This window comes from Nicotiana sylvestris, chromosome 7 (assembly GCF_000393655.2).
Source record: "Nicotiana sylvestris chromosome 7, ASM39365v2, whole genome shotgun sequence".
In the NCBI taxonomy this organism is placed as follows: domain Eukaryota; kingdom Viridiplantae; phylum Streptophyta; class Magnoliopsida; order Solanales; family Solanaceae; genus Nicotiana; species Nicotiana sylvestris.
Genome location: NC_091063.1, coordinates 93,153,582 through 93,166,207, shown reverse-complemented (window position 1 = coordinate 93,166,207; position 12,626 = coordinate 93,153,582). Strand labels below are relative to the sequence as shown.

The window sequence follows — 12,626 nt, the reverse complement described above, 5'->3', positions numbered from 1 at the left end:
AACTCAGAGATGAATGTAGCCGGAATAGCCACAGAAATCAGAGAGTTAAACCGATTTAGTTTGATTTTGGCAAGATTTGCTTGCCATGTTAGGCAAGCAACTAAATAGGGTCATAAACGAGTAGCCACTGGTGAGGAGAGACCAATAAGGTAAGGGAATCCGCGGTTGATTCCATATCTGGTTAGAATCGAAGGGGGAATTAAGGTTACAACGCTAGGGTTTTGAGAGGAAAAGAGGTGAGAGACGAGAGAGTTTGAAGGCGGCGGGGTGGGGTGAAATGGATTAGGGTTAGGGGTTTGGGTGTAATTAAAAAGGGTAGGAATAGTATGGGCCGTTGATCTCAGAGTCAACGGCCATGATTGGTCGGGGGTTCTGGGTCGGGTTGATTAAGTGGGTAAGGGATTGGGCTAATGAGTTTGGGCCAGGGGAAATTGGGGTTGGTCTAGGTCCGAATTTAATTAGGAAAGGGGCTATGTTTTAAATACCCATTTAAATTACTAAAAGAATTTATAAAAATAATTAATAAATGATAAAAATATCATTTATGCATGAAAATAATTTAAAATAATTATTTAATATTATAAAAATATAGAAAGTCATTTTCTGTATAGATAATATAATTATGCATATATATATGGGCTATTGTTGAAAAATGTGCAATTCTAGCCCTAAAAAATATAGTTAAAATATTTAAGCCCTATATGGGCATAAATGATGAGTTTAGATGATCAAATCATTATAAAAATAATATGAGGGATAATTATTGGATATTTGTATAACAAAAATGCAGAAATAAATTGATTTAAAGCCTTAAAAATTATAGAAATAGTTGTGCATGTAATATGTATGTGCACTATTTTGAAAATATATATACATATTTAAAAATATATGAGGAAAAAATTGAGTACCAATAACCTTCTTGATGTTGTTCCTCGGATGGAGTTACATTCTGAGGTCCAGATGCAATATGTATAGACCCCCCGGTTCTCCATTCTTATGTGATAACCTTGCTACTCCTTGTTCTCCTTGTCTGATTGGGCTGCTGCATTACAGGTTGTGCCTGGTTTGTGCATTTGTGTCCCACAACCAAACATTTGTCACAATAAGCAGGTTTCAAGCCATAGGTTACAACTTGCAGAAACTTCTTTCCATAAGGGTCCATAACCATGATTTCAGTGGGGAATTATTTTGTAACATTAACTTCAATATGCATTCGAGCATAGGATACTCGAGTCTGTTTAGTAGTACACTCATCAGCAATGATAGGAGTCCCAATTACACTAGCAATTCTGCTTAAAGAGCCAACTCCCCAACACGACATAAGCAACTTAGGAAACTTTACCCACAATGGCATAACAGTAGGGATTTCTTCTGTGAAATCAAAATCAGGAGTCCATAGTTTTAGAATGACAGGCTTATTAGAAATTGAGTAAGGGCTAGCATATAATATCTCTCGAGCATCTACTACAGATTGAAATCTAATAATATAATAGCCTTCATCATGATAGAACAATTTAGGTTCAGTGACATTTTACCAATGCAACTTGATGTATCGCTTCATTGCATTATACCCTAGTCCATCACCTATGATACATGCTATCAATGCATATCTTCATTTGTTCTCTACCTCTTCTACCTCTAATTTATCTAATTGAACCATGGGTTGGCCATCAACAATTTATGGTGGAATATAGGATAGTGACATACTATTGGTGGCAAATCTATTCTTCTGAAACAGAGTTGTCCATGGAGCTTTAGGTCTAGTAGACTCATTTGTCATCACCACCTCCTTCACTACTGATTTCTCTAATGAACCTTGTATACTTACTTTATTTCGAGCTTGATTTAATAGATTTATTGTTCCATTGACTGGTACTGGTGGATAAGTTGCTAATTGACCAATTGTCACTAGGTTGTTTATATCTAGCCTCTTAGAGATACCAAGATTTGTCGATGAAGATCCAATTTCACATGCAGTGCCTCCGTTTGTCGTTGGATCTGCAATTGGGACTGACGGTGGTGTAGTTATTTCTTGTGTTGATTTCTCCATCGGTGGTTGATTACGAGTTACCACCGAGCTTACAAAGGTAGCTAATGTTTGCATCTTAGTTCGACCAAGTCCTCTGCCTCTCCCTTTCGTCATGACTGACATAGGCGGCGCACGTTACTTAACATGTGGCGAGAGCATGAGGAAGGAGAGCGTATTTTTTTATATAATTATTTTGTTTAGGTCTGAAACTAGTTAAATAGGCTTTTGATAATTCGAAGCTTAGAATATAAAATTTATTCTAATATAATATATTAGAGAAGCTTTGAATTTAAAATTGAGTTTTGCGAAATTATTACTTGTTTGAATTGTTGATGCAAATGCTTAAGAATATTCTTTGGAGTTTATATCGCAAATTTGAGAGAGTTTGAGTTAGAATTTTAGATCTAAACACAAAGAGGAAGAAGAACAATATTGTTTCTTAAGTTGTGTATATTTTGTATGCCGGATTTATAATTTATATGTGCAATGTATAATACACAAAACAACATAATTATATCCGAGTTATATGTAAGTTGAATATTTTGACCAGATTTTATATATTTTATAAAAAGAATCTCACTACTTTAAAAAAATATTTACTTGTCATAGCTAAATCTAAGAGCTATTAATGGATCATAATTATCTTTTAATTTAGTTATTTTTTATTGCTACAAAGAATTTTCAATTTACCCATCATAGCTAATACCAAATACACAAAGTTATTACACAGTATAATCTTTTCTCTCAACCCGCTTTTTCGGCGGAGTTTTACGGAGCCCAACTAAATAGCCGCCTCTTTCTCTCTTCCCCGCACATCACTACCCTCCGTTGTATACACCCCTCACCGCAAAATCACCCTTAAACATTAGTGTCGTCTCTTTCTTCTCCACTGCCTTTCACGTCAAAAAATCGTTGTATAAATACAATGTATTTTATATTTTTGTTAGATGTCTTAAGTGTATTTTGGATTTTCACCAGAGATCTGACGGGGTTTGATTGTATTCTCCATTTTTAAATATAGTGTATTTTATATTCTCGTTGGAGATTTGACTGTATTCTTTATTTTTAGTTAAATACAGTTAATTTTTAAAAGGATTTAAATGTATTCTTCATTTTTAGTGTAAATACAGTAGTATTTTGTATATCTCTGAAGATCCGACTGGTTTGATAGTATTATTCCTTTTTTAAATATAGTGTATTTTGTATTGTTGCTGAAGATTTGACCAGATTCTTTATTTCGTCATTTTTTAATGCAAATACATTCGAATATGTTCAATCTTATTACATCAAATAAGGTTGGATACAACTGAACAATATATTCGAATACACTCAAATATACGTGAAAAAAATAAAAATAATTTTTTTAAAAAAATATATAGCTTAACAGTGTATTCAAATATACTCAAATACAACGAATTGTTCAAAACTAGCTACGGAACGTAAATACATAAAATGTAGCTATGAATTGTTAAAAGCTCCTTTAAAGGTAGTCATTTCTGAAAGTTCCCTTGGATTTTTATATTTATAGGAAAGAAATCCCTTAATCTAATTTGCAGCTCTGATAGCTGGGCTTGACAAAACGATCAAAAGAAAGTTGGGCCAAAAGCCTAATATCCCCCGTACGGCAACAAAACGACAATATATAAATCTCAGTTTGAGTAGGGTTTTTCCTCTTCGCTGCAGCCTCCCAAAGCCGTCCCTTGCAGGTACCCTCCTCTTTCCCTCAAACTTGTGTATGCATTCTAATTTCTGAATTTCTAGCTAGCTATTTTTTACGTAAATCTCAATATACATCTGGAGAATTGGTGGACACATTCGTGTTGCTCTTTTAAATGAGCTATTATGGCATTATCAAATGCCAAAAGCTTAGTAAATTAGTGATATAGCTATGAACCTGTATACGGTTTCACGTTTTTTAAGGTCTATTTGGATGTGTTATCGTTAATTTTTGGATAGATTTGTGCGTCATTTATTTGCTTATATATGTTTAGGCTTTTAGCGAGCTCCTAATTTGCAGTGAAATGAAAATTATTTATAAGCAAAGTAATATTGGGGTAATAGTGCTGAATTGTATACATATATCTGACTTTGATTTTCTTTGGGATTGAAGCGTAGTAATTGTATTATTTACATTTTGTGTTGTGTTTACAGATTGAAGGACGAGAAAAATGTCTCATAGGAAGTTTGAGCACCCAAGACACGGGTCTTTGGGCTTTCTGCCCAGAAAGAGAGCTGCTCGTCACAGGGGAAAGGGTATGCTATATTCTTTTCAGTACCACGAGATAATTGATAGTAGAATTTTAATCAAATTTTCTACTTTACATTAAATTGAGAAGGTTGTAGTTATGATATGATGGTTTAAATAGCTTTTTAACAAATCCCAGGAAAGCTCAGTGAAAAAAAAGGAGTCATCCTTTGTCATTTTCATCTGTTTTCATTTGTCTTTTTTTCTTGTTTTTGTTTTTTCAGTGAAGGCATTCCCTAAGGATGATCAAAGCAAACCCTGCAAGCTGACAGCCTTCTTGGGTTACAAGGCTGGAATGACCCACATTGTGAGAGATGTAGAAAAACCTGGATCAAGTAAAATCCCCTTTTCGTGTATAGTATTTTAGCCCTGTATTCACATTATTTGGTAGCTGTGTTAGTAATTAGATTTTGATACTGATTGGGTTTCTTGCATTGTCCTACTCCCCTTTACCCTAGGGGGAAAACTGGTATGTTGATGTTAAACATTACATTTTATCTGGTGATTGTAGAACTCCACAAGAAAGAAACATGTGAAGCAGTCACTATAATTGAAACACCCCCAATGGTGATAGTTGGTGTTGTTGGATATGTTACGACACCTCGTGGCCTGCGTTGCCTCAACACTGTTTGGGCTCAGCATCTCAGTGAAGAGTTAAAGAGGAGGTTCTACAAGAATTGGTGCAAGTCCAAGAAGAAGGCCTTTTTGAAGTACTCAAAGAAATACGAGACTGATGAAGGTAAAAAAGATATCCAGGCGCAGTTGGAGAAACTGAAGAAGTATTCTTCAGTCATCCGTGTGTTGGCTCACACTCAGGTACTATCCTAATGCCATCTCTCACAGCTACTTTTTTTTTGGGGACCATGACCCATATCTGCTTTTGTTGCATATATAAAATGTGTTCTATATTTTGCCCCTGCTTTTTCGAAATTTTAGACAGACAAACTGTCATGTTTGAGATACTTGTAATAAGAGGTGCTGTGAGAATTAGTTTCTCATTGATATTTGCACCTCTTAAAGTTAAATAAGCTCATTTAGGATAATTTTAGTGGACGTGCATGTTATAATATTTTGCTAAGCAACAGATTTGTTTGGTTCTTTATAATTCATGAATACTGGCTATTTATGTAAGTTATAGAAAAAGGATTAGTTATGTAGTGAAGTTGTTGGTTTAGGTGGTCATGTGTGCTAAGCATGCTTATACTGATCTAGTTTCATATTTTGATTAAATTATTCCCATTTTGCTGAGCAGTAGATCTATTTGGTTTTTGCACCCAAGGGAGTTGCTAGTGGTCAATGAAGTGTCAGGTTCAAATCCCGGTGGAGGAAAAAACACTAGTTGATTTCGTCCTATTTGTCTAAGCCTGGTACTTGTGCTGCTGGTGGGAGGTAGTAGGTACTGATGGAATAGTGTTAGGTGCGTGCAAGCTTGCCCGAACACCACCCTTATAAAAAAAGATCTATTTGGTTCTTTCTAATTCTCAAATGCTGACTGGTTATTTATGTAGTGAATTTGTTTCTGTAGGTGGTCGTGCGTGCTAGGCATTCTTGTCCTGGCTTAGTTTCATGTTTTGATTTAATTATTCTTTCCAGGTGTTAGATGTCCTGGGTATTTGAACAAATTAGTTATTTGGATACTCATTGTATTGGTTACCACATTTTACTTCAGATAAGGAAGATGAAGGGGCTGAAACAGAAGAAAGCACATTTGATGGAAATTCAGGTGAATGGTGGGACTATTGCCCAAAAGGTTGACTATGCATATGGTTTCTTTGAGAAGCAGGTACCAGTTGATGCTATTTTCCAGAAGGATGAGATGATCGACATCATTGGTGTTACCAAGGGTAAGGGTTATGAAGGTGTCGTAACACGTTGGGGTGTGACACGTCTTCCTCGCAAAACCCATAGGGGTCTTCGTAAAGTTGCTTGTATTGGTGCTTGGCACCCTGCTAGAGTTTCCTACACAGTTGCCCGTGCTGGTCAAAACGGATATCATCACCGTACTGAGATGAACAAGAAGGTTTACAAGCTTGGCAAAGCTGGGCAAGAGTCACATGCAGCTATTACCGACTTTGACAGGTTCTTTTATAATTTCTCCTTGCTAAATTCCTTTCCCGCAAAGCTGATATTCTACTTTCTATTTGTCTGCAATTAGTGTTTGTTAGGTTTGGTAGTGGTAATTGCAATTTGAAATTGCTTGATTTAAAGTTCTTACTCAACAATGTTTTATACTCCGCTTGCTGAAGATATCTCATATTTTGTACTAGTGGCACTGTGGAAGCTTTGTTGTGCCTTGATTGTGCTAGTCACTTTTTAGTTTCCACTTTTGTTGCTTACACTTACTTGACGATGGCAGGACTGAGAAAGACATCACACCTATGGGTGGATTTCCCCATTATGGTGTGGTGAAGGAAGATTACCTGTTGATCAAGGGATGCTGTGTAGGTCCTAAGAAGAGGGTTGTTACCCTTCGTCAATCACTTCTCAACCAGACTTCTCGTGTTGCTCTTGAGGAGATTAAGCTCAAGTTCATTGACACATCCTCAAAGTTTGGACATGGTCGCTTCCAGACCACCCAGGAGAAGCAGAAGTTCTATGGTCGGTTGAAGGCTTGAGTGACATTATAGAACTGCAACTCTTTGCTGAGCTAAGCCCATGCTATCTTGGTAGAAGAGAAGCGTTGGACACGTTATTGTTTTTTTTCTTTATTTTTACAAGGTCTTTGTAAAATGAATGGTGTTTATCTAAATGCTTTCAAGTGCCTTTAGGATTTTAGTTGAACTTCAACTGTTGCCGAGACATGCGATTTTGTAGAACAGAAGTTTTGACAAGTTACTATTGGTATTGTTATCTTTATTTTATGAGGTCATCTGAAGACTGCTGTTTATCCGAATGCTACTAAACACCTATTGGATTTTAGTGTGTTAGTTTGCATAACATGAAACCTTGAAATAGTTCCTTTATGCCACTGTCTTGAAAAATTGTCTGATCACTGAATTTGCCTCTTATGTTTGACTATGGATGAAGGAGCAATTGTCATCCTGATTTACAGGCAAAAATTAAGACTGCTCTTTCGAGTCTCGTGAACCATTTCCGGGGTAAGGAATGCTCTCTTCTGCTCCTTATCTATGATAGGTTCAGACATGACATTCTATCTTAGCTCTGTTTGAGGGTCAAACTATTTTTTGTTTTTTAGCTTAAATGATGTGTATTTTTGTTGTGATAGTGTCTGTATGTGTACCTCTAGGTTTTAAAGTCAGATGTGCTCTATGCCGTGTGAAATTTTAACCAATCATCATTTCTATCAAAAGGCTCTATTAGCTCTCTAGTAGTAGAAACGTTGATACACTTTGGTCGTATAGTAGAGTACCAAGTGCTGGATTTGTGTAGTAATGTGAGGATTGAAGGAGCTAATGTGGCGGCGTGGTCTATTTAGATTATCTCTTGCCAAAATGCCTTTCCTTTAGTTGGGTTGAAACATGGTAAAAATTTATTTGCACTAGGTGGTGTTTACGCTAAACGAAAGTTAAATTAAAGTGAATATATATCACTAAACTATGATAAAATGTGTTTCGAAAGATACATATTTTGTATTCATTATTTTTGCATGCATATCTCTAAAACCATGGCCAAAACCAATTTTTGTTGAAAGTTTAATCAAGTACGAGTGTTTTTGTGGAAAGAAAATATTCTGGGATTTGGTTAGAATTTGTGATTAACTCTACAGAGGCCAAACGGGAACTAGTCTTTGTGTGGTAGAAAGAATGTAGTTTGAAAAAAATTATAAAAATAAGCAAGGGCATCTTTAGTTTCTTCAAAGAAAAATGGATGTTGAACTGTTTGCTATTTTTGTAGTGTCAACTTGCTCAGACCTCTTTTGGGTTTCACTATTCGTTTGAAAAGTTTATCAACGATTCATATTTTTTTTACTCTTTCGTTGTTTACCACAAGACTTGTTCAATTATATTATAGTTCGAGATATCCTTAAAGATTGAAATTATTCTTTGGCAGCATTATTTTGGATTTCATATCATGCAATAGTTACGGTTGGGAAAAGGAAAGGAAGAGTGAAGAGAAGGAAAAAGGGGGAGGAGGGTAGTGTAAATGTGCATAAGATTAAGGTTTATTAATTTCCCAAACTTGGCAGATTCTACCATTGGACCTCTAGAGTTCAGAAGGTACACTATAATAATTAATGAATACAATAAATGAGTCGTGGAATACCTATTAGTCCAAGTCTTTAAAAAAGAATAAAAAAACTATTTTAATAACAAGATACCCTTTAGCTACAGTAACTGACTTGTCATTTTTCTAAATCTAAAAGAAGAAGTTTCAAATGTTATGGGTTTCAATTTGCTTTTCTATGAAGTAGAAGCAGATGCATGTGCGCCTTTTCTTTTTTAACCTTTTTTCCAATGATATGCATGTGCACTTGTTACCGACTACTAATAGTACATCTCCCTTTGTGGAATTAAAGAGAAAATGTAGCTTTGGAAAAGTCCCAAAGGCAGACAAATTAAGACCAGTTAATTAGGAGTATTTGTCATACGCTAAGGCCATCGAATCCACACTGCTTGTAGGTGAGAGCCTGTTTCCTTGGGCTGATCACTATTGCGCAATCCACGGATACCTGCTCCAGCAACCATTCTCAGTTACGTTATGTTTCTGATTCACTCATCTATTGTTCAATTAAAGGATTAATATACTAATAATACCAACATAAGATTCATTTTTTTTTGAAGTGAAGGTAACTCGTGATCGTGAAGAGCTGAAAATAGTTCAGATCGGGAGTTTTAGGGAAGATTAAAACAAGCATTACTGAAGTGCCACAAGATGTAATCATTAATTCGGCAGAAAACATTCTCGATTCGTCAATATCATTAAAAATACGATGAAATCGCTTCACGAGTGATGCCATGATCATATCCTATTTCAAATGTTTCTACTTGTTTGAAGCATGCACTAAATAGGGAAAGCACCATCACTTGCATTCAATGATATCTCAATAATTAAGCTGTGCAAAAGCTGAATAACATGAACCTTGATTTAGGAAGACAAACAGTTCAAGAAAGTGGGAGAGAAAGTGTCAGCCTCTCAAAAAGTCAGCAAAGAGAACAGGGAAATGTTGGAAACGGATAGCTAGTAATAATTTGGTTATAAATGAAACAAAGGAGACAGCTTTTTAATGATGACATATACTGTAAGTTGTTTGTTTCTTGAATTGATATTGCAAGCTGATTAAAGGATACAATTATAGCTCAACAAGCAACAAATTGATTTTCACTTAAGCTCCTTAAAAAAGTGCATGGAAACATGATATAACTAAGGATCGGAGCACTATTACCAGCAATTATGCTTGACCATGGTCCAAGACGTAAGTTATCAAGTAACTACTAAAAACTAGTGTCAAAACTAAATAATAGACAAACTTTTTCTCTCCGAGGATTAGTGGCGCACGGTTCAAAATTCAGGAAAATGGCCCAACCCTTTGCACTTCTTCACTTAATTATCAAATTTTTCTTTGCACGGTAGAATGCGAACCAGTGACGTGTACCTAACCCACACATCATAACGCGCCATGGTCCTACCACTATATCAAAAGCCACTAAGTTTTGGAGCACTATTCAACAAGAAAGTCCCTTTCAATAAAGATCCAATAGCAGGAGTTGTAAGCAGTGCACACCACAAACACAGTACTAGGAGAAAATTTTAGTGCCGTTCAGAGAGTAAATAGTTTGTTGGGTCATGCGTAGTGGGGAATCCAGAAAACTACGGCAAACCAGCTCAAAAAAATTTCAGAAATGGCAGAGTACTGTATAGCTAGACAACAAACTACTAGACATGATAGGCAATGTGGGTGGCTCCCATTCCTTCAAATTATTGGTTCTTGTTGAAACTTAGAAAGCTAAAGGAGAAAAACATTCCTACACTCATGGAATCATTCATCCAAATCCCCACTCTTTAATTATTAGATTCTCAGTTTCCCCTTCTTTTTTGAGTCCTTTTTCCCACTTTTGCTTCCCCTACTTTTGGACCTAACCAAATCCAGAAGAAACCAGATTGGCTTTTGGTAAATAACACCCTTTTCCTACTACTTTAAGGACGGACCAACAATATACCATGTTGGCTTTGGCAAATGTAGAATTCATTTCCTACTACTTTAAGGGCGATTGGTTCACTATATTGGTTTCTGGCCTCTGGGTGCCTAAATTTGCATTTATAGTGTATTAAAAAAAGGGTAGTTCGGTGCACAAGGCATCCTGCGTTCACGCGGGGTCCGGGAAAGCACTTGAATCCACGTCTTGAACCCGTGACTTATAGGTCACACGAAGACAACTTGACCATTTTTCCAAGGCTCCCTCCTATAGTGTATGCAATAATAGCAATTATATACCATCTTTTATAAATTATCAATCCACATTAATAAAATGTGGCTACTTGTAATTTGTAAATATTCCTTAAGTAGCACAATAGCCTAATTCTTGTTAAAAGTATTGGTGTATAAAAAGTTCAATATATTACCTAAAATATATTTAGTAAAGGATTTAATTTCTTATATAAGGTAATTGTTTATATAATTTTTATGATGAGTTTCTAATCTTTATTTTTATCTTCTAATAATGTGAGTAGGCAACCTACAAAAATAAGAAAATGGTAAGAATTAATCATAAATTAACTAATTTTACGCGAATGATACTTACAACAAACTTGCTCTTTTAATTAGCACGAGCAATGTAACCAAGCTCCCATGGACAAAGCATTAAACTACACTAACATTATTATTATATAACTTGAATTGGTCCCTAAATTCTTAAAGCTAAGCTAGTAGCACCAAACGTACACGTCAGCACCGATCCCCAATTCTTGTCTCTCTCGCGTGTGTGCGCGTGAGAGAGAGACGAAGCTGATATTCTACACTGCAAATGCAGCGTTTCTAGAGCACAAAATGTACTAAAAGTCTAGACAGAGAAAATGCAGAAAGACCAAAAAAACAGGGCAATCTTAGAGAGAGAAATTAAAACGGTGAAGCAAAGAGCTAACCTGTACACCGGGTGAAGTAAGCCCAAGGATCCGAATCTTAGCTCCGACATCACCCAAAATCCGAAGCTCGACCCGGTCATTCAACGCCGCATCACGGATCAAATCAGCTGCATCGGCCTGGAGCAAGTTGACCCGATCCACGGCGATCGTAGTTTCGACCCGCCGAACACTGTGAGCGGGCTGGTAAAACCCGGGAACGATTCCCCGACCGAGTGGAATCCCGCGGTACATGACAGTAAACCTGGACTCGTCGTACTTGATTCCCACCTTATTATCATTGACAGCAGTGAAGACCATGTGGATATTGAGAGAAACAGAGGCAGATGACGCTGCAGCAGCAATGACGGAGTTGGGAGTGATGCCCACGTACTGAACACCCACTTGTTGAAGGTCGAATTGGGGTTTCTTGGGCTTCAAGGCGAGGACGATAACTAGTATGACGGCGAGTATTAGTAGAAGCAAAAAGGAGAAAAGTAGGAATAGACAACAACAGCAGCCTCTGAAAGAAGCTTTCGAAGATGATGAAGAAGGGGGTGGGTAGTAATGAGGGTGACTTTGAAGTGGTACTGGATCATGTGAGTTATGGTTGCTGCCATTGACGGTCTGATGAGTCATATTTTTTCTGCGCCAAGCAGTTGCAGGAGGAGTAATTGGTAAAGGATCTTCTCTCCTCTCTCTCTATTGCTTTGTTACTACTATTGTTCTCGACTTTGCTTTGCTTTAGGAGAGAGAGAGAGGAGAAGGCTGAGATAGAGACAGTGTGTAGTGTAGGTGAAAAGTGTGTATAGACTGTAGAGTGACTTTTGCGTATGTGGTTTGCTTGGAATTTTAAAAAGATGGCTTCAAAGTGGGGTAAACTTTGACATGGCATTATTGCCATTGTTGTGTTTTTCTTTCATTTGCCTTTTAACACTTCCACTGCTACTAATAGCATAGGCTCAGCTAATAATAGTATTAAGTTCTTAAAATTTTGTAGTTATGATCATCCCACAATCTATGAATACAAATGATTTTGTGCCATAAAAATTAGCAAAATACATTCTTTACCCATCGATCTTGTTTACGGGTCTCTTTTAACACACATATTAAATACGGGAATAATATTATACACCACAATTTTTAAAAGTGTATATTACACACCACTTCGGTGTTTGATCACATATGCTATTAAATTCGTGAGTGGTATACGAACATAGTTAGTATGTTTAGACGGGATTCTTAAGGGCTCGGGTGAGTTTCGGATGACTTCAGATCATTTTGGGCCATTTTGAGATTGTTGGTTTTTGCAGGTGTCAGGTGGTCATCGCGTTT

The 12,626-nt window shown here is 36.5% G+C and overlaps 2 protein-coding genes across 2 annotated transcripts; one reads left to right on the top strand and one right to left on the bottom strand.

Moving 5' to 3' along the window:
* The first annotated feature begins 3,586 nt into the window (after positions 1-3,586).
* On the top strand, positions 3,587-7,143 carry LOC104211808 (large ribosomal subunit protein uL3-like). The gene is made up of 6 exons (XM_009760935.2): positions 3,587-3,735; positions 4,181-4,282; positions 4,499-4,609; positions 4,786-5,090; positions 5,944-6,353; positions 6,631-7,143. Exons 2-6 carry the CDS (start codon positions 4,198-4,200, stop codon positions 6,887-6,889), a joined length of 1,170 nt encoding a protein of 389 aa, XP_009759237.1. The 5' UTR covers positions 3,587-3,735; positions 4,181-4,197; the 3' UTR covers positions 6,890-7,143.
* A 1,296-nt stretch (positions 7,144-8,439) lies between these two features.
* LOC104211807 (NDR1/HIN1-like protein 13) lies at positions 8,440-12,107 on the bottom strand. The gene is made up of 2 exons (XM_009760934.1): positions 11,316-12,107; positions 8,440-8,904 (listed from the first exon to the last, which is right to left on the bottom strand). Exons 1-2 carry the CDS (start codon positions 11,928-11,930, stop codon positions 8,818-8,820), a joined length of 702 nt encoding a protein of 233 aa, XP_009759236.1. The 5' UTR covers positions 11,931-12,107; the 3' UTR covers positions 8,440-8,817.
* Positions 12,108-12,626: the final 519 nt, after the last annotated feature.

Coding starts and splice junctions, on each gene's coding strand:
- LOC104211808 (XM_009760935.2), top strand. CDS start 4,198: ATGTCTCATAGGAAGTTTGAGCACCCAAGACACGGGTCTTTGGGCTTT. Junction 4,610..4,785: donor TGTAGAAAAACCTGGATCAA/GTAAAATCCCCT, acceptor TGGTGATTGTAG/AACTCCACAAGAAAGAAACA. Junction 5,091..5,943: donor GTGTGTTGGCTCACACTCAG/GTACTATCCTAA, acceptor ATTTTACTTCAG/ATAAGGAAGATGAAGGGGCT.
- LOC104211807 (XM_009760934.1), bottom strand. CDS start 11,930: ATGACTCATCAGACCGTCAATGGCAGCAACCATAACTCACATGATCCA. Junction 8,905..11,315: donor TTACTTCACCCGGTGTACAG/GTTAGCTCTTTG, acceptor TTGCTGGAGCAG/GTATCCGTGGATTGCGCAAT.